At 44.8% G+C, this 20,668-nt stretch overlaps 2 protein-coding genes across 5 annotated transcripts; one reads left to right on the top strand and one right to left on the bottom strand.

The window, feature by feature from the left end:
- The first annotated feature begins 144 nt into the window (after positions 1-144).
- On the top strand, positions 145-17,261 carry ILF3 (interleukin enhancer binding factor 3). 4 transcript variants are annotated; one of them, XM_085321015.1, is made up of 20 exons: positions 145-265; positions 3,781-3,876; positions 3,957-4,183; positions 4,506-4,686; positions 4,983-5,130; positions 6,476-6,567; positions 6,948-7,043; positions 7,315-7,426; positions 7,901-7,998; positions 8,385-8,496; positions 8,593-8,703; positions 9,001-9,200; positions 9,683-9,853; positions 10,179-10,316; positions 10,524-10,700; positions 11,140-11,293; positions 11,472-11,525; positions 15,164-15,529; positions 16,263-16,394; positions 16,599-17,261. In XM_085321015.1, exons 2-20 carry the CDS (start codon positions 3,874-3,876, stop codon positions 16,730-16,732), a joined length of 2,706 nt encoding a protein of 901 aa, XP_085177141.1. In that variant the 5' UTR covers positions 145-265; positions 3,781-3,873; the 3' UTR covers positions 16,733-17,261. The 4 variants fall into 4 exon arrangements, with proteins under 4 accessions (XP_085177141.1, XP_085177140.1, XP_085177139.1 ...); XM_085321014.1 differs by having other exon boundaries at positions 8,593-8,721; positions 16,263-16,385; XM_085321013.1 differs by having other exon boundaries at positions 146-265; positions 8,593-8,721; positions 11,143-11,293.
- An 878-nt stretch (positions 17,262-18,139) lies between these two features.
- LOC146586599 (beta-1,3-galactosyltransferase 2-like) lies at positions 18,140-19,268 on the bottom strand. The gene has a single exon (XM_085321016.1). The coding sequence runs from the start codon at positions 19,169-19,171 to the stop codon at positions 18,140-18,142; it is 1,032 nt and encodes a 343-aa protein (XP_085177142.1). The 5' UTR covers positions 19,172-19,268.
- Positions 19,269-20,668: the final 1,400 nt, after the last annotated feature.

Here is a 20,668-nt window from a genome sequence, read left to right as displayed (position 1 = left end):
CCCCCGGTGTCACTTGAACGTGGCCAGGGACAGAGCCCCCCCTGCTATAACCTGTTCTCCGGGGTTTGGCTCATTTTGGTCCAGCCTGCCCTCAGCGAGGCTCACATCGCTTCCCTGATATCCCCCCCCCCAATGCCTTGTTTTAATTCGTCCTGTTATCCATAGCTGATCAGTTCCGGACAATTCGGAACAGCAGCGTGGAATGTCCTCGCTGCCGCTTTGCAAGTGTCAGCGGCTTTTGTTTACCCTCACCTTAGTTATTCAGGTAGTTTGTGGTTTGTTTTGTTTTGTTCCCCGCCCCCCCAAGGTGGACTGGGTGCTGTCAGTGTCCTTAGACCTTGAAGGAATTGCCTGCGAGGGAAGCCATCCAAATCCAAACAAAAGCGCAGTGTTCAGGTTTTACAACCAAAGCAGCTCAAGCATCCTGTTCAGGTGTRAATGCTGCAAAGTAAGACTGGCTAAAAACACAGAGGAAAAATTACTAATTCTTACTTAAAATGAAGCAGTGTTCTAAAGTCCCAACTACAGACGCTGCTTAAAGTATATTAAGCTTTGGTCTTATCTAGGGCATCATTATTGAACAAATTTCATCCCTTAGCATTCTTACTATGGTTTTGTCATCTTCCCTGCTCCTCAAAATGCATTTGAGATAGTCTGGCTCATTTTGCTTGATTACTAGAATCTAGTGCAGGTTGCCGAAATCCTGCTTGTACTAGAAATCATAGGAGGGGAAAATCAGAGCAGTCAAGTCTTAAAATGGGGCTTAAATTTCAAAATGTTGTCCTTTTTTTTCCCCCAAATCTTAACGGCTTTCAAGCTTATGAGCAATGTCAGGAATTGTGCATAATTCAGTGTTCATGTTTTTAACTTGTTCTRTGGTTCTTTTTCCTAAGAGGCATGAATCCTGTGATGCTGCAGCATCAGCTCCTGGGTTCTCATTAAAAATGATCTTCAGTGATTTCAAGAGGAGAGATAACATTTGTCTTTAGAAATCACAGGAAACAGAAGTGCCACTTGTGGGGTGTTGTAGTATCTTCTGGCAGCAGGGATTACTGCTGCTCTCTGTTAGTTTGGTTTTCAACTACCTTCTTACCTTGCTTGGAGGGAACTAAGGAAATTTAACCAAAAATTACTGAGTGCAATAACCRATCTCAATAAAAATAAAGTGATCCAAATTCTTCTGGGTCCAACTGAAACTTAGGCCTTAGAATGGATTGAGAAGTTTGGAGCCTGCTGACACATGACAAGATCTGTGACTATGYAAAAATACATGTACACACACACTTTTGTATTGCAGTGCATGCTTTGTGGATTAGTTACAATTAGATCCACTTAAGTCGTCCCAGTCTTTCACAAAGGGGAAGTCATCCTGTACATARCTTTTTGCCAGATTGGAATCAGAGGTATTTCTGTGCACTAGAAATCTGCAGGAATAAATACCCCCTGCAGTCGGATAGTAGCTTGAGGAAATGAGCTTTCCCAATTTCATCCCAGTTTATATCTGTAAATTCTTCAGGTCATAAGCCTGAGATCTGTTTGTAAAACACCTAGCATAATGGGGTCCTGATTTCTGTCCAGGCCCTGGATGTTGTTTTAGTAGAGGTAATAGTTAAAGCAGTATTACTGTAATAAAGCACCAAGTATTTGGAGAATTAATTGCTCATTCTTTATTATTATTATGGAATGTTGAACARTTTGCACTTACTTAAGATACGTGATTACTTGCAATTTGTATCATCTGTCAAAGGGTAATGTAAAACATTCAATTACGTTTCAATTGTATTTCATATTTGTAAGCTATATGTAGTAATTACAGGCTAGCCTAAGAAACAGTAAGACAATTCACATGTAGCTCCCAGTGGAAAAAATCAAAAGCAAGCTTCAATCCTGTTTCRTTTTGATTGGAAACATTTGAAACAGATGGATTTCCAGAGAAGTAGGATCTGATATTATTTAAGATCTCAGGGTCTTAAATAATTGAGACGTGATTGACTTTTTCTGGCAATTCTTTTTTATATGCTTTAGGTATGGCAATCTTCAAGTATACTTAATTGTAAAACTGAGTTAACTAACTTGGCAAAATCTGATTTAAAATGAGGCAGAAGCTGATGGAGGTGTTGGGTATAGATACTAACAGTCTTAATCTCCATGACCTCTGTGAATCCTCAAGTGCTTGYGTTGTGTTATGAGGCTGTTTGCCTCATTTGTACTAATGCTTTTAAATGGCACATAACAATTCCTGGAGTTATTGAGAAACATAAGGTATTTGCAGGAATCTGACCATGTGAAGTTTCAATTAGAGGTAAATCCAGGGTCTTATTGAAGATGGATGCTTTCAAGGTGTAGTCAAATTAATGACTTAATCAAGCAACTGCTGATTCTTATCACAGTCATATAGTTTCCTGTGTGATTGATGCTCAAGATTAGAAGAGTAAATCCCAGTGGGTACAAGCTGGTATTTTGAACTTCTTGCCAGAAGTGTGTTCACATCTGAAGGCAATCTTGGAAAGCTGTGTTCTTCCACAAAGCATAAACTAGTCCTTCAGGACACAAATATTGCTTTGCTAGAAGGCCCCTTGGCTAAAAACAGAGGAACAAAGTACTTGAATTTTAACAAAAGAAGTGAACTATTTCAGTTCCAGGTGCAAGCTATGCCATTGGTTTTCTTTGGTTTGAAAGATAACCTGTTGTTCTGAAACAAGCTGTAGTGATTTTGGCTTAATCAGTATAGCAATTCTATTGAATTTTTAGGAGCTACAAGGACTTCAAAGGCAGATCTGCTAATGTAAGATTATACTATTTCCTCTTGATCAACTATGTGATAAAACAGGTGAAGAGACTCAGTGAAGCTACTGAATTTGTGATATACTGACGATAATGAAAAGCCAGCTTATGTACTTTGGGGGCATACAATGAGTTTAGTGTAAAAATCCGTACATGGCCAACAGATCTGTACAAATAGTTGCTTGCGAGTAGCATCAATGAGCACAGCAARAACTATTGCCTTGCTTGTTAAACAGGTGATACGAATCTAGTTCTTTACCTCATGAAATCATATTAGCTTATAKACAAATCATGTTAAAAACTTAGTTTTTCTGGTGCAAACTGTTTCTGTTTGTATCAGAGAATGTTTTATCTTAATGGCAATTTCTTTTAGAAATAAGAGAAAGTGAGCTTTGGGGAAAAAAAAAAGAAAAATTCTTTTAATAGGAAAGCTTCTTAGGCTTAAGGAGCCAAAATAATATACCTAAGGCCACTGAGATTGCRAACTTGAACTAGGAGGCAAAAATCAGGGAGTTGTGGTTGCAGCTCAGACTAGTAGAATATTTTGCAAAGAGAGTCCAAGGGAATGAAGTTGCAGTTCAAAGCATTTATCTTGGTGCAGCRTGGTCTGCAGTTGCTGTACCGCTGAACTGATGTATAGTAAATAAGCATGTGGTACCTGTTAAAGAGGTGGTCGCGTAACACCGAGAAGTTCATGTGAGCCTTCATAGGCAGCCTGTGGAAGCTGGAATGGCAGCTGTACGATAAAGGAATGGCAGCTGTACAATAAAATTAGTTTTAATCAATACTGTGGGTGTTATTCAGGTCTAAAGGATGTTAGTCTTCAGGAGAAGAAAACTTGGCTTTCAATAAGAAGTTCATATAATTGTCATTTATGTTACCACTTCCAGTTATTTCTGTTATTCTTGCATATACTTAGTAAGCAGGTTGTGGGGACCATACTAGCCCACTAGTAAAAAAAAAATCAGTTGCTGATCAGTTTTCTGCTCTCCCCAGATTACAGAAAGTTGTGGTACTGGTACAGTCTTTTTGGTGGAAGAATCTAAATAAGTACCTTTTGAAAATTTGGACAGACATTCAAAGGCAAAAATGGTAAGGTTCTGGAATTTTTTGACTTACAAGATTAATTTGTCTTTAGCCTGTTGCTAAATGGTTTCAAACTGCCTTTTCAGCGACCAATGCGTATTTTTGTGAATGATGACCGCCACGTGATGGCAAAACATTCAGCCGTTTACCCAACTCAAGAAGAACTGGAGGCAGTTCAGAATATGGTGTCCCACACAGAACGGGCTCTCAAAGCGGTTTCTGACTGGATTGATGAACAGGAAAAAGTCAGTGGGGAGCAGCCAGAACAAGAGACCATGGAGACAGCAGCTGAGGAGGAGAACAAAGAAGGAGGGTAAGGAACATGGCTAAACAAATGCTTTATAAGGGCACTGTCAGAAGTAATAGCACTATCATATTTAGATTAATAGAAATATACTCTGAAGTTTGAAAAGGTGTTTGTCTGCTATGGAGTAATGGAATTAAGAGGCAAGAGAGAGCAAACTTGAGACTGAAGCAACTTTTCCTATGTAGGTAGTACTTCAGCGGGAGGATCATGTTTCATACTTAATCTTTGCAGATACATCCCTTAGCTTCAGTTAAGCATTTGCAATGATCTAGCTGCAGTTAATTTTTTAGTTTTTAAGCCGTCATGATTGTACCCTGTATATTTGCAGGGATCAGAAGGCTACAGAACAGTTGACTAGGACCCTTCGTGGAGTGATGCGTGTAGGGCTTGTAGCAAAAGGCCTGTTACTGAAGGGGGACTTGGATCTTGAGCTAGTTCTTTTGTGCAAAGATAAGCCCACAACAGATCTCCTGGAGAAAGTAGCTGACAATCTTGGAGTACAGCTTGCTGTGAGTAAAATCTTTCAATGTTTCTGTGTGCTTGTTACAGTGAGCAGAACAAGCAGAATATATTTTAAATGGATAAAAAGACACTTGATGACATTCTTTGGTGCACTTTTTAATTTTGTCTTAAAAAAGTAACTGTCAGAGATGTATAGCATCATTCTAGAATTACCTTGTAAAATAACATCTTTTTTTTTACTGAAATTTTGTACACCTTGTTCTTGTTTTTTTCTGGAAAAGGGGGATGGTGGAGGTCTAAGAAATGAATTAAATGATTGCTAAGTGGTGAAATTATGTTGCAGGCTATTACTGAAGACAAATATGAAATAATCCAGTCAGTTGGTGATGCTGCAATTGTAATTAAGAATACAAAAGAGCCTTCATTGACACTGACCATCCATTTGACGTCACCTGTTGTCAGAGAAGAAATGGAGAAACAGTTAGCTGGAGGTATGGAAGACTGAAAACAGCCAACAGTCGGTCTGGAAACTTGTATTTTTCTGTYGCTAATTCACTGTTAAAGCGTGCTATTCAATTTCAGCCTGGGTAGCAGCAATTCTTTTTATGCAAATTCAGAATCTCATAATACAACGTTAACCCAATGAGATCATGATTATAGTTTATTTGGACTGAACTTCTGAAACTGAGTAGCACCTTTCAAATGGTATTTTGCTCTTTTTTTTCAGTTTTTTTACTTGGACCTTTAGTTCACTAATGTTTAATATTGTTGTATTAATCTTGTTTTGTATCTAGCCATGTAAGTGGCCTGCACAATACATAAAAATATAAGCATATACATTTTAAACATATTGAAGGCTTCTTGTTAAATTACTTGCATGTACATGAAATTGGATGTTACAAAGTTTGTGTTGCAGCAAGAATGATAGGTGCTCTGGGTCTCCTTCATTGGCTGTTTTATCAGCTAAAACTCAGAATTCCAGAATGTGATTCAGAGTTTTGGATAAAGTTAGCGTCTATATTTGATCTTAAATTTGTCTTGGAATGTGAAAATTCACAATTGTCTTTGCACTTGAGTTTTTTTTTTTTTTTTTAACTATGATCAGTTCTGTATCATAGACATCACAATGTTTTAATTCGCAGACCTCAAAACATTTGCTCTGTGTACTAGCCTTATCTAAAACCCTGGTCTTCAGAAACTTTTGAACTTTTTAAAACCATAACTTCAATTTTGCTGCAGCACAGACTGGAAAATATTTTTGTGCTCTATTGACTGTCTATGGTTTTGATATCTGACCTCGTCTACCAAGCCTTCTAGTTTGTCAATTTTAGGGACGCTGGACCTTTGACCAACAGGAYGCTCTCTGTCACGGGTTGGGGCCAGGGCAGTCAAGCCTTATGGGCGGAGGGGGTTCCCTTGATCATAGAAAAGCTCATGCGCACATGCACTCCTCCACCAAAGCTGCACTCTGAACACAGAGTGGGGATTTATTTTAAATTTCCATTTATTAGCAATTACAGGCCTCAAACTCTACAACTTCATTGGAGTAGTAAAGGATTTCTGTCCTCAGCCATACGGCATCACTTCCCATCTCCTCCTTACAAAATAGACTTTAGTCTGTCCCTGTTATTTAAACTTCCCATCTTTCTGCAGTTTAAATTTCTAAGTAAGGCCAATAGTCACGTGAACTGCAGACCATCCTTCCAGGTAAAGGATCTAGGTCATGATCTTTTGGGAGCCTCAGCTGCCCTTTAGGAAGCTGCCTCATCCCCTCTCCACCTGACAGAACCCCCTTGGTCAAACTGTGCCTTGTCTTCTTATTCCATCCACGAATAGAAACGCTATCAGTCAACGACTCCCCGGACGTTCTGGACAGGCAGAAATGCCTTGCTGCCTTGGCGTCACTCCGACACGCCAAGTGGTTCCAGGTTTGCATTTTGTTCTTATATTTGTCTTTAAGTAGAAAATTTGTAAACTCTTAACTGGCTAACTTTTTTTTTATTTAAAATACTTTAAAGTTGGATGATAGTTAGATGTGCTGAACTTAGCGTCTGTCAACAGTACAGTTGCTAAAGAAGCACTTAAGTGAATTTAACATTCAAAAGGAACCTTTTTTAATGAGTAGATGCATAGTGGCTGCTTTGTGTTAAGAGTAATGTTGCCTTTGTACACTACAATTAAAATTATAAAGTTGTAATGTGAAATACTGTTTACCCTTGACAAAGTAGCACTGCAAAAATTAATATCTGCAAAAGAACAGTTTTGGTGTTTTTATTGAATGTGCTTCTACTTTTGATTCCTATTCCAGGCCAGGGCTAATGGTCTGAAGTCGTGCGTCATAGTCATCCGGGTTTTGAGAGATCTGTGTACTCGGGTTCCTACTTGGGCACCACTGAGAGGATGGGTAATTCTTTTCCTTCCTATGTACCACTTCTCCAAATTGTTGGTTAGCTCTGTTAAGTTGGCAAACATTCTGTTTCAATAAGTTTTTTATGTAATACTAAAAAAAAAAAAAGTTTGTATCCTTGAAAGGTGCATTTTGAAGTTCTACAGTGTATACTGTTTTACTTGCAGTCTGTGCAAGAATTTTAAGTAACTTCCAAACTGAAAATAATCATAGCACGCTATCCATGCATGTGTATTTGTTTTTCTCATTTTTCAAAAATGTCTTYCAGCCTCTAGAGCTACTGTGTGAAAAATCTATTGGAACTGCTAATAGACCAATGGGAGCTGGTGAGGCTCTGAGGAGAGTTCTCGAATGCCTTGCGTCAGGAATCGTAATGCCAGGTTAGGTGGTTCTCTGCATTTACATTTCAAAGTGAAACTGAAGTGAAATATGGTTGAAGCTTTGATGCACTAGTACGTTGCCTAGTACTTGAGACATCCCTTGTTATATGTGTGGACAGCTTAGATTCAAAGCTCAGAAAAACCCAGTGTATATGGGTACTACAGTACCTTGCTATTCTTTAGGGCACACATGTGTTCAAAGCTATGGACCCATGATGTTAAACCCTGTAGAGAGAGGCACCAGTTTCTTGCCAGTGTAAAGTTGCATCTCTGAGTGGTTGTGACCAGTTTCACTTATAATTGTACTTGTAAAATAATCCAGACGAGTTTCAGAATGTTGGACATTGGATGGATCATGTCAGTCGGTGTTCTTCGAGAGATGAGTGTTGATTGATGCCAAGGGAATACTTAGTTTAGTTTCTTTAGAAACACCAGGATAATTCTCTGCATATCTTCCTTGTTTCCTGCCTTCAGATGGTTCTGGTATTTATGATCCTTGTGAAAAAGAAGCCACTGATGCTATTGGGCATCTAGACAGACAACAAAGGGAAGATATCACACAGAGTGCTCAGGTATAGTTTTGACTACAGATGTTACGAAAACTTAATCAGTTCAACTGACTCTGAACTTCCATATTGGTTAATGGTAGTATAGTAACCTCACAGAGGTTGGTGTTAACTTTTTTAATATCTAGTCAAGTAAAGAAATACAAATGGGTCCCACACCAATAAGGAATTTGTAGCTTGGCCAACCAGAAGCAAAGTATCAGGTTTTAAATAGTGACTTTACTACCATGACCCGTATTTTGGGTTGAACTTCCAAAAATTCAGAGAGTCCTATTTAAACTGATAAGGAATTTTGTGTAGGGGTGGGTAGAATGTTCCTATCTGAAACTGCAGTGAACAAAGATTATTATAGCAACTTGTACGTCCCAGTAACATGTGTTTAATCTTTCTAGCATGCTCTGAGACTTGCTGCTTTTGGCCAGCTTCACAAGGTGTTGGGGATGGATCCCCTACCTTCCAAAATGCCCAAGAAACCAAAGAATGAAAACCCTGTTGACTACACTGGTAGGTACTAGGGAAAAAATAACACATTTGTAAGGCTATTTCTGTTTTTGTTATTGGAAACTGGAATACTTAGCTCTGCTGTTAYGATTGTTACAGTCCAGATTCCTCCCAGTACAACATATGCTGTTACMCCAATGAAGCGTCCTATGGAGGAGGATGGAGAGGAGAAGTCTCCCAGCAAAAAGAAAAAGAAGATTCAGAAAAAAGGTATTGAGTTAACGAGAGGTAGGTACAAACAACTACCTGAAAGCTGTTCTCAGGCTAAGCTGGGGGGCAGGTCACAGAAAAACTCTTGCAAAAGTGTTTGATCTTGAGAGATGCTGTAAATATGAGTTGTAGGGCGTGCAAAATTTAAATAAAATAAGTTACCGCTGTAAGATCTTACTTGATGTAACTTTTTAAACTCTCACAAGGACAAAAATGACAGATAACTAACTATATGAAATCAGTTTTGCTTCCTCTAAAGAGATTGCAAACATCTGAAAAGCTTGTTTTTCTGTTCAGAGGAAAAACTCGAACCTCCCCAGGCCATGAATGCACTGATGAAACTAAACCAGCTAAAACCTGGGCTCCAGTACAAACTTGTGTCTCAGACTGGTCCTGTTCATGCTCCTATTTTTACAATGTCTGTGGAAATTGATGGCAGCACATTTGAGGCATCAGGACCTTCCAAAAAGACAGCCAAATTGCATGTGGCAGTGAAGGTAAGAGCTGTGCTTGTAAATTCCTGCTGAAGGGCTCTAAATAACAGGCAGTCTGTTTCTTAGTGATAATTGTTGACTTCTTAAACTTGAAAAGGGCGACCTGAAAGCTCCTGATTATCCTGAAAGCCATGATTAAAACTTTGTGTGAAATGTGTAAACCCTTCAGCGTGGACCAGGTCTCATCCAGGGTAGAAGTTAAATGTCAGGTAGTATAGTCTGTCATGAAGTTGCAAGCCAGGGAACTCAATACTTAGTTCTCAAAGTGCCCACTGAGTTTGGGAAAGGAGGGAAAAGTAAGAGGAATAATCCTTGCAGAATGTCAGCCTAATACTGTGACAGAATGTTGTTGATTCTGCGTCTCAGAGTGACTCTGAGCGGCCCTTTCAAATATTTACCCCAAAATATACAGGGCATAGCAGAACGAGCATGTCTCTGAGGTAAGTGCTTTTCAGTAATCTCTTCTCCAACTCTCCTTGCCCTAGGTGTTGCAAGATATGGGTTTACCCACAGGAGTGGAAGGCAAAGAGTCTGGGAAGGGAGATGAATCAGCAGAGGAAACGGAACAGAAACCAGTTGTTGTTGCTCCTCCTCCTGTAGTGGAAACGGTTTCTACACCCAGTGCTGCTTCTCCTCCTTCCGATCAAACCTCAGAGGTGAGCAGAGTCTTAAGAGCTCAAAAGAGGCTGTCCTGATTCTTTGAGAAAGTGATGCTGAAGGCTGTTCTTTGTTAACATACTCTTCTTCCTTGCTAAAGGAGACTGGCCYGACTATACACACTGTGCTGACAGCTGTAAAATATATCAGTCTTCAGTTACTATCACAACAAGTTTTTAAGAGATGAGAATATCACACAGGCTCATCCTAGTGCAACTGTCCTTCTTTAAGATATTCTTCAGTCATAAAAAGTTCGTATTTAGGGAGTAACTTGTAGTCCAGTAGTTTTTTCTTGGAGCTTCATGACCGCTTCTCCTCTTTCAGAATGTAAAACAACAGGGACCAATTCTTACAAAGCATGGGAAGAATCCTGTGATGGAACTGAACGAGAAAAGGCGTGGGCTGAAATATGAACTGATTTCAGAAACAGGTGGCAGTCATGACAAGCGCTTTGTCATGGAGGTGAGATGACTTCCTGTTCCTCTTCATGCTTTCATCTGAATTCAGATATCTGCAACTTCATAGCCTTAGTAGGAATTTTCCTAGATTCCTGCTGGAATTGTCTGAGGGCACCATAAAAAATGGTTAATGACTTCAAGTGTATTCACAAGAGGCAGCTTCTGCTTCTGCCCTTTCCATTCACATGCAATGATTTAATCCATTTCAAAGGTGGAGGTTGATGGACAGAAATTTCAAGGAGCTGGTTCAAATAAAAAGGTGGCAAAAGCCTATGCTGCTCTGGCTGCATTAGAGAAGTTGTTTCCAGATGCCCCCGTTGCCATTGAGCAAAACAAGAAGAAAAGAGTCCCTGTGCCTGCCAGGGGAGGACCCAAGTTTGCAGTAAAAGTAAGTAACTTACTATTTAGTGACTTCTGTTGTTTGCAATGCAGCTAATGATTGTRCAGTACTTCTGTGCTGCGCTTGTGATCTTTCTTTTGGGGAAGAGGAATAACCTGACACATACAAAGAGGAAACCAGGATCTACTAATAGCCWTTGCATTAGAAAGCAGAAACAGTGCTGTGTTCTCTTCCATCTTCTAGACTGTGCTCTTCTGTGGCATCCATGAAATTTTGCAGGAGGCTTGTCTTCAGCCTGCTTCCTGGAGGTCACTCTTGCTTGATATCACCCTGCTAACCTTTGTTTGCCCTGTTCCCTTTTGATGGAGATCAGTATCTGACATGTTATAGAGTTCGTGACCTGATTCGGAAAGGTTTTGTCTTCATCTCGGATGTATGATGAAATGATTCAGAAACCAGCGTTGTGTAACAAGCCTCTCTCCTTCAGCAGCATAATCCCGGTTTCGGAATGGGAGGCCCCATGCACAACGAAGTACCCCCTCCGCCCAATATGCGTGGTCGTGGAAGAGGYGGCAATATCCGAGGCCGGGGGAGAGGCCGGGGTGGATTCGGTGGCAATCACGGTGGCTACATGAATGCAGGTGAGCTGCTGTGCATGTCTCATTCTGATTCATCCATGCTAAATGGTACAGAAACCTCCTGTACACCAGTAGGTGAATTAGTCTCCTCTAGCATTGCGTAGTCTGACCTGTAGCGTTGCGGGAAATGAAATACGTATGCTCATGTTTCCCTCTATTAAAAAAWTCTACTCCAATTTAGGTGCTGGATATGGAAGCTATGGTTATGGAGGAAATTCCGCAACAGCAGGCTATAGTAAGTGTTCATCTTTTAAATTTTGAAGCACGTCAATCTGCTGGGGGTGTAAAACTTGGACTGGGTTGCAACGTACAATAATATGCTTGTGCTGAAGCCATCGTAAGGGGTTCTCTCTTTTAATGTGAGATGGCTTATGTACGTGTTTAAAAGTTGAACTCAAATCCAGGTGACTTCACGTTTCCTCTAAAATTGTGAATATTTTAAATTTCTCTGCTTTAAGCCATGTGAAGCTATCAGCCACACTTGTGAATCAGATTTTCCTGAAAATACACAGCGATTGGTCTTGAGAAGAAGCCTTCATTGGGGGGTGACAGGAGCAGAGAAATCTAAAACATGACTTTCAAATGTGGCGCATTTTGCCATCTTCAAAAGAATTCTAATTTTTTTTCTCTGCTCTGTCTCCCCCTTTTGTAGGTGACTTTTTCACAGACTGCTACGGCTATCATGATTTTGGGTCTTCCTAGATCATCTAAAAGTATTGCACAAAAAACAGCTTTTTACTCCAATTTTCTCGAACTCCAAAACCCAAAGTGTTCGTGCTGTGTCCCTGTGCTTCACTGGGTTTCTCAACAGTGGCTTTTCACCGCAGCTTGTCTGAAACTCTTACTAGCCTGCAGAACTTAAGACAGTGGCAGTTTTTATTGTGATTTGCCTTTGAACTTGGTTGTATCAATGTACACAACAGGGGGAAACTAATGATCAAAGAATGTTTTTGTGCAGTTTGCACAAATTTCAAAGCCAGCTCTGTTCAGCATAAAGGCAAAAAGCCCATCTTTGCTTTTTATGGAAAGCATTACTTTATTTTTAAGAAACAGATACTGAAGTGTTTTAACCTACCTTTGTCTTAATTTACGGCAGGTTTTGTACAAARTTTGAGCCTTTTAATAAATCCCAGAAATTGGGTAAATGCCTCTGATATTGGGAAGACTTTTCAACATCTCTGAATATAGTACAGCCCAGCTTTTTAAGCATGCAAAATGTTGACTTGTATGTGGAATCGTATGTGCTAAAATTAATCCTACATCCTTTGTAACATGCTGGTGGATTAACGCTGAGGGATGTGACTTATTGTGGCTGGTAGCTAGTGTACTTTCAAAGGTATTGTAATTGTGCTTCCGATACTGATACAATAAATACCCAGGCATTAGGAGTTGATGTAAAAATGTTAGTCTTGATAACTTCTGAAAATGCATGGATTCATTCGTTACATGGAAATGGGCTTTCTTGAGCCAAGCATAAAGGGCCTAAAGCACTTCAGCAAACGTGCAGTGGCGGCGGACTCAGCAGCCTCGCTGCTGAGGCTATCCAGTGCGTGCCTGTTGCAAAACACGCATCACCCTAAAAGTGTTTTATAACCTGGAGAAATAATTTCACTGGAATTTGAAATTGCAGGGAACTTGAAATTGGCCATTTAAGACACTAGTCTTCGATTAAATTTAAAGTGTTCGGTCCTTTATTCTTGCTATAGTACTTGTTTTAAGACTGTATTTTGTTTGTCACTGTTTTTAGCTGCAAAGCCTGCACCATTGCATTAATTTAACTTGTGAAGCTCAAGAACATCTGAGTTAACTCAGTAACTAAACTAGTTAAAAAGAAAAAAAAGGCAAAACGAATCTTTAACCTATGAAGCATCAGGTTTAAAAAAAAAAAAAGTCCGAGGTATCTAGTGAATACTTCAAAAAAAATGCATGCCCTATTTTTTTTAGAAAGTTATTGTTTGAGATAATGACTTTTTATACAAGTGAATAGATACTGTCCTGAATGAGGTGAAAAACTGCCATTTTTTAAGTGAGTACATGTTAAAGTAACTACTGATGTGCTGGATATTTTTATTTGTTAGCTTTGATTTAAGGGGAGTAGAAAGTATCAGGTGTCAAACAGCATTAAAACTTCATTATTAAATATGAAGGGTTCATTTAAAAAAAAACGTAAATTCCGGAAATTGATTCCTCGCTTAGCAGAGACCAACTTCCAGCATCTGCAGCTTGAATTTAAACGGTGCGAGTCTTAGTTCTTAACCTCTCATTCTGGAGGAATCCCATATTCCTTCCAGATGTGTTTGAACCAAAGACAGTAACTTTAATGCGAGTGATAGAGCAAGGTACCTATCGGTCACAGTGCAGGAATATTTTGCTGTTTTGGGTTTTTGACTGGAGAGAAGTATATTGCAGAACCTTGTTTCTACCCAGCTGTAACACAGTCTGTTGTGGAAGAGGAGAAAAAAGATCTTGTGTAATGTAGAAAGTCTCACTCTAGTGCAGAGGCTGTAGTGAAGAATTGATTTTGTGATTCCAGGGATACTTCTGGAAAAAATGAGCAAGGTGAAGAAAAAAGCTTAGGTGCCTTGAAGAGCCACTGCTCTTCACATAAAAACACATACCGAATTTAGGAAAYGAGCTCTGATACACCTTTACGATGAGTTGTTTCATTAGTTTCACGTGGAATTGCAGAAAGAAAGGGTACAAGATTTTATACCTTGTCTCTTTTTTGACTGTAACTTTTCTTGAGAAATACTAAATTCTCGTACACCTCTCCTTTGTTTTCAAAGGAGATGCTAGCTAAACTCCTCCTCTTTAGAGGCATAGTTAAGTTCCAGGAAAGTACATGCTGTTACAGACACTGGTGCAGGTTTTTAGTTAGATTCTAGTGGCTTTTATTCCTTGAAATAAGTTAGTTTTTAATATGACAAGTCTGACTGTAGAGTAAGTCTTCTCACATTAAGCCCAAACTGTGAAACATTCATTGAAGTTCAATTCGCAGGAATTGGGCAGGAAAACGGCTCAGCGGTTTAAGAGCTTGACTGTAGTACTATTGATAAATAAAAGGAAAAAAAGTAACTCTTGACTATGTACAATGCTTTTGCATCCAGACTTTCTAGAAGATTTTGATCCATTAGAGGTTTTTGGTAACCTTGAATCTAAGATCATGGTGGTACCAGATTTTTTAGATAAATAGTGCTACACAATAGCATAARGTGTGTATGCACATCTTCATTTCAGCTGGATTGTTTCTGTTCGTTCAATGTGTAAATCAGTATGGAAGGTTCTCTYTATTTTAGTGAACTGCATGGATGTTGACTTAATTCCTTATTACAGGAATAAGATTATTCCTCGTTACCACTTCTTTCAGCTGTGGAGAGTGAGCATCAGTTGACCTTGGCTGACTTGTCTCAAATGTAGTTTTGAGTATCGGATTTTAAATCTTTGTAGAACATTAAGTAATAACTGTTAGTTATTGTAACATGCATTAAAAAATTGTAGTAGCCCTGAACTTAGTTCTAGATTTTGGGGTTATACTGGAATTAAAGTTATGGGAAACTGGCTCAGAGTTGTTAAAAGAAATTTTTAAAGTAACTTGGAAGATCATATGATGTCAATGTATCTCATAATTCCCCATCTGCTTAAATGAACGAAATGTTACACCTCTGGCCTCGTGTGGAGTTTCTTAAACCTTTCATCAGTGTAAGATCAAGCTACCCTAACTGTTGCTTTCATAAGAGTAAACCCCCTTTATTGTGATACGAACCTAACCCTTTAAATAGTGTCTCGCTTCTGAAATATCTTGGTTTCTGGAATGTACCTTCCCCTACGAAAGCGCTGTTGCTGTTGGAGACTAACTGTGTTTTCTCTGTTTAGGCCAGTTCTATAGCAATGGTGGCCACTCCAACTCGGGGAGTGGCGGCGGAGGTGGTGGCGGTGGCTCCTCCGGGTATGGATCCTACTATCAAGGTGGGGATAACTACAATTCCCCGGTTCCTCCGAAACACGGTGGAAAGAAACAGCAGCATGGAGGACAGCAAAAACCTTCCTATGGTTCAGGGTATCAGTCCCACCAAGGCCAGCAACAGCAATCGTACAACCAAAATCAGTACAGTAACTACGGCCCGCCTCAAGGCAAACAGAAAGGATATAATCACGGCCAAGGCAACTATTCTTCGTACTCCAATTCTTACAACTCGCCTGGTGGCGGAGGCTCAGACTACAACTATGAGAGCAAGTTCAGTGAGTGCTGCCTTGCTTATTTGACCTGGGTGGGGAGGGGAGTAAAAAGTAGGCTTGATAATGCAAATGTCAGTTCCTCTTGCGGAGTGGATATTGTAGACATGTAGTGGCCTTAATCTGCTGGGGTTTTGTTTATTTGTTGTTAAGGAGATGGCCACTGAGCAGATAACCTGCTGGTCTGGTCAGTCCTGCTTTCTGTGGCCATGTTCTTGCATTTTGAAAAAATGCGTGGAGTTGTCTACTCTTGTTTTGCCCAGCTGGTTGACCTGAATAATTGTTATGATCGAGTCTTTGCTTCCTGTAACAAGTAGATGGGTAGTTAGGTTCTCCCCTTGCAGTTACAGCTGGAGCGCTCCTCAGCACTGATCGTGTACGTGTAACCAGTAATGTCTTCGCTTGGGGGAGCGATAGTTGTGTGCATTTAGCACATTTTAATAAACCTGTGGGTTAACGCAGCTCTGTGGAGCTGTTTGAGGAATGCTGCACAGGGAGATTCTCCTTTGGGGATCTTTGGTTAAGTACTGCTGCCCTGACAGCTGGGCCCATGTGGTGCTTTCAGCCGCCAAAGGCTGCAGGTAGGGGAGAGGGAGGGAGGCTCTTGCCAGTGAACCCTGATCACAAGCTCTGCTCGATGCAGCTGTTAGAAATAGGCAAATTTTTTAACCAATTGTCTGGGTAGTCTCAAGGGAAGTCGCTGGAAGGCCAGCTTCGCTCAGCCTCTGCTCTCCTCCAGGTTACGGCGGCAACAGTGGCCGTGGAGGAGGAGGAAATAACTATTCAGGAGGTGCCTCGTACAATACTGGTTCACATGGTGGCTATGGGGGAGGATCTGGGGGCGGAGGGTCCTCTTACCAAGGTAAGCAAGGTTAGTATAAAACATTTCTTGTATATACATTTCTTCCGTGTGCGTGCTGGTGTGTGAAAACATCTTTGTCTTGTGTGTGCTCTTGTAGTACAGCAGTTCAGCCTGGATAGGAGTAAATACGCTGTGTTCTTCTGTATTAACGAAACTTCCGCTTCACCACGTGGCGAATAGTGAACGTCTCTCTCCCTTCTGCTCCCTTTGCAGGTGGATATTCTTCACAGTCCAACTACAACTCCCCTGGTTCAGGCCAAAATTACAGCGGCCCTCCCAGTTCCTATCAAGCTTCCCAAGGCGGCTACGGCAGAAACGATCACAGCATGAATTATCAGTACAGATAAACCAGCCCTTCCTCCGTGGGTGTGAAGTTTTGTTACCTTCTGCACTTGCGCACCCTTTGAATATTCAGTTTTATTGCATCACAGTAAACACGTAAATCCCCCCTTCCCCCCTGTTTCCATGTTGCAGTGCTCTTTGTGATACCAGTCACTAATGGTTGAGTACCTGTAATTCCATACTTAGCTGTATTTTGGGCATCTATGTATTTAATGGTTTGTTAGTTGCCATTACAACTTTGTCTAAATAGATTTTTTGAGTTAATATGACTTCGGTATCCTTTTTCTATTTAAAATTGACATTGAAGTGTTAACACAGTATGGCTTTAAATAGATAAGGGATATGTCATCTGTTAATGCTTTTGTGAAGTGAGTTAAACAAGCTTTCTGTATTTTAATGCTTTAGTGTTTCAGTTTTATAAGTGAAGATTTTATTTTAAAAACCAGTGGGAAAGAGTGGGTTTTGTATGTCTGAATCATTCAGGCAGTACATCTGGAGTAAGCTGAATGTAGACAAATAAACACAAACTCTTGATGTCTTTGTCTCCACACGTGTAGTTTCACATTGCAGGCGAACGCCGAAGGTTCAGTAACCTTCTAGGGCTGCGCCTTGCTCCAGCAGGGGCTTTTCCCGGCTCAGAAACCGCCTTCGCTGTCCCGGCGAGGAGCTGGCGCTCCGGACAGCGATTCCCTCGGGGAGGGTTTGCTGCCGGGCCGGGACTCGGTGGCACGGCGCRAATCACGCCGGCGGCCGGAGTTTTTTCTGAGCAGTCGCTCCCGCGTGAGCGTTGCGGCCGTGCTCCGCAGCCGGGGCGGCTGCGCCGCGSTCTCGGCCCTTCCCTCGCCCCGGCGGCAGCGGCTTCCGCCCCGGCCGATAACAGGAGCCCGATACCGGGTGCCCCAGGGTGCCTGCGTCACGGCTGCCAGGGGAGGGCTGGGGCCGGGCCGGAGCTGCAGTGTTGCTTTTTCCGAAAGCATCTTTTCTTAAAAAAAATAATAATAACAACAGTTTTAAAGCTGCCGTCTCTTAATGCCCGTGAACGACGCCGGAGGCGCTCTGCGCGTCCGGGAAGCAGCCGGAGCCCCTGCCCCGGGCGCGTCTCCCGCGGATCGTTTCCGGCGGGTGCGTTYCCCCGGCGGGGTCTGAGCCAGCGTCGCGGCCGCGGAGCGCTGACCCTGGTTTTCCCGCAGGGAGGCGGCGGCGGGAGCGAGACTCCGTCCCGCCCCGTTTATCGCCGAAAGGCGGCAGCAGCGGCTATAACTTACTGTGTCCCAATCGAAAATAACCCCGGGGGAGCCGGTGCGGGAGCCCTGCGGGAACCTCGCGGGAGCCCCCGGAGCCGGCACAGCAGCTGGCGCGGGAACCCCCGCGGGAACCCCGCCCCGGGGGGCGGCGCGGGCCCCCCGCGGCCCCTAGGGCGGCGCGCAGCCCCCCTCCGGCCCCTGGAAGTGGGGCCAGAGGCGCAGCAGCTCGGCGGGGCTGTAGTGGTGCACCATGACGAGCCGGGAGAAGCGGCACTTGTCGTAGTCGAGCCTGTTCATGTTGAAGAGGCCCCAGGGGCTGCTGGTGACGCCGACGCCCAGCGCGTGCAGGCAGAGCCCCATGAACGAGTCCTCCATGTTGATGAGGGGCAGCGTCTGCGCCACGGCGTAGACCTTGCGGGCCAGGTCGCCCGAGAGCACGTAGGCGGGCCCGCCGCAGTACGGCGGGTACGTCTTGTTGGGGTACACCTCCGGCGGCACGTACCACTTGTAGGCCCGGCTGCGCAGCGGCCCCGTGTTGCGGTAGATGTAGCCCGTCATGAAGTCCCGCTTGGGGGGCAGCTGCGGCTGCAGCAGCTCCCGCACCAGGAAGGCCGGGTTGAGGAAGATGTCGGTGTCGGCCTTCAGCACGTAGCGGGCGCCGGGGCAGTGCTTGCTCACCCACTCCAGCCCCATGAGCGTCTTCAGCGTCAGGTTGTTGTAGGTGTCCAGGAAGTCCTGCTGCAGGATGTCGTGGTGCAGGGCGCTCTCCTCCTCCAGCAGCCGCTGCAGCGGCCCCCCGAACACCGGGTGCACGCCGGTGAGGAAGAGCCGCAGCGCGGGCACGCCGCCGGCCGCGCTCTCGTTGCCCCAGGTGCGCCGCACCGCGTGCCGCCCGGCCGTGTCCTGCGGCTCCGAGACCACCAGCAGCACCAGGAAGGGCGCCTGCTCCCGGCACTTGTGGGGCTCGTTGAGCAGGAAGCGGTAGGGGTAGGGGTAGGGGGGCTGCAGCGGGTGCCGGGGGGCCGCCGGCCGGGCCGTGCTGGCGGCCGGTGGCGCCTCCTGCCAGGCGAAGGGCCCCGGCTCCGGCTCCGGCGCGGTGGTGAAGGGCTCCTGGGCGTCCCGCTGCAGCCGCAGCCCCAGCAGCGCCAGCGAGAGGGCAGCCGGCACGAGCAGCACCCGCGGGCTCCCCGGGCACTTCATGGCTCCGGCAGCGGCTCCGGTGTCCTCTGGGAGCGACCTGCGAGGGGAGAACGGCGCGTCTGAGACCGGGAGCCGGGACGGCACCGAGCGCCGGGGACCCAGGGCGTGCAGGGAGCCGGGGAGTGTGCAGGGATCAGGGATTTGGGAGCGTGAACRGAGCCAGGGAGCTGCGCMAGGATCTGGGACCTGGGAGTGTGCAAAGAGCCAGGGAGCCGTTCGGGGATCAGGGATTTGGGAGCGTGCACGGAGCCAGGGAGCTGCGCWAGGATCTGGGACCTGGGAGTGTGCAAAGAGCCAGGGAGCCGTTCGGGGATCAGGGATTTGGGAACGTGAACGGAGCCAGGGAGCTGCGCCAGGATCTGGGACCTGGGAGTGTGCAAAGAGCCAGGGAGCCGTTCGGGGATCAGGGATTTGGGAGCGTGCACGGAGCCAGGGAGCTGCGCAAGGATCTGGGACCTGGGAAACAGGCAGGGATCAGGGACCTGGGAGTGTGCAGGGAGCTGGGAACATTCAGGGACCTGGGAGTGCAGGGAGCAGGGAAAAGTGCAGAGATCTGGGAGCTGGGAAACAGCCAGAGAGCTGGGAAACGTGCAGGGATCAGTGACTGGGGAGCGTGCAGAGAGCACGTGAAGATAGGGAGGGAGCAGGGAGTGTGCAGGGATCTGGGACCTGGGAGTGTGCAAAGAGCCAGGGAACTGTGCAGGCATCTGGGATTTGGGATCATGCAGGGAGACAGGGAACCGTGCAGGGATCAGGGATTTGGGAGCGTGCACGGAGCCAGGGAACCGTGTGGAGAACTGGGGTCTGGGAAACATGCAGGGAGCTGGGAAGTATGCAGAGAGTGCAGGGAGAGTGCAGGGAGCAGAGAGCACGTGAGGAYACGGAGTGATCAGAGAGCAGGGAGTGTGCAGGGATCAGGAAGTGGGCAGGGACCCAGGAGTGCACGAGGACCGGGAACGTTCGGGGGCCCAGGAGCGTGCCCAGACCAGGAAGTGTGCAGGGAGCACGGAGGGAGCCCGGGAGGGCGCAGCTCTGCCCYGGCCCCGGCGTTCCCCGCTCCCACAGCAGAGCTTTGCCGGCGGAGGCAGCCGGGGCCGCGCGCTGATAAGTGCCGCAGGGAGCGATAAGGCCGAGAGCCCTTTTGGGACCATGGCAGATGGGGCCAGCGCAAACACGGGTGCCGATAGCAGGAGGCCGGGCTCCAGGAGCCCGCTCCGGAGAGCGGGAATGCTCTGTGCACCGGGAGCCCGCTCCGGAGACCGGGAATGCCCTGTGCACCGGGCTGCGGGAATGCCTCACGCTCCGGGATGCGAGAAGGTCCTGCCGGGCGCTCCAGGCCGATGCCAGCCGGGAACAGGCCCCGCCGCCAGCTTGGAGACGCCCCGGGCCGCGTCGCGCCCCGAGGTGACATGAGGAGCTGAGCGCCCCGGCGCCTCCCGCTGCAATTGCACCAATTAAGCAATTGCCCCCACTGAGAGCCGAGGGGCCTTATCTGCC

The sequence above is a fragment of the Rhea americana genome, unplaced genomic scaffold (genome assembly GCF_003343005.1).
Source record: "Rhea americana isolate MKP2758 unplaced genomic scaffold, rheAme1 scaffold_677, whole genome shotgun sequence".
Classification (NCBI taxonomy): domain Eukaryota; kingdom Metazoa; phylum Chordata; class Aves; order Rheiformes; family Rheidae; genus Rhea; species Rhea americana.
This window is presented reverse-complemented; position numbering and strand designations above follow the sequence as displayed.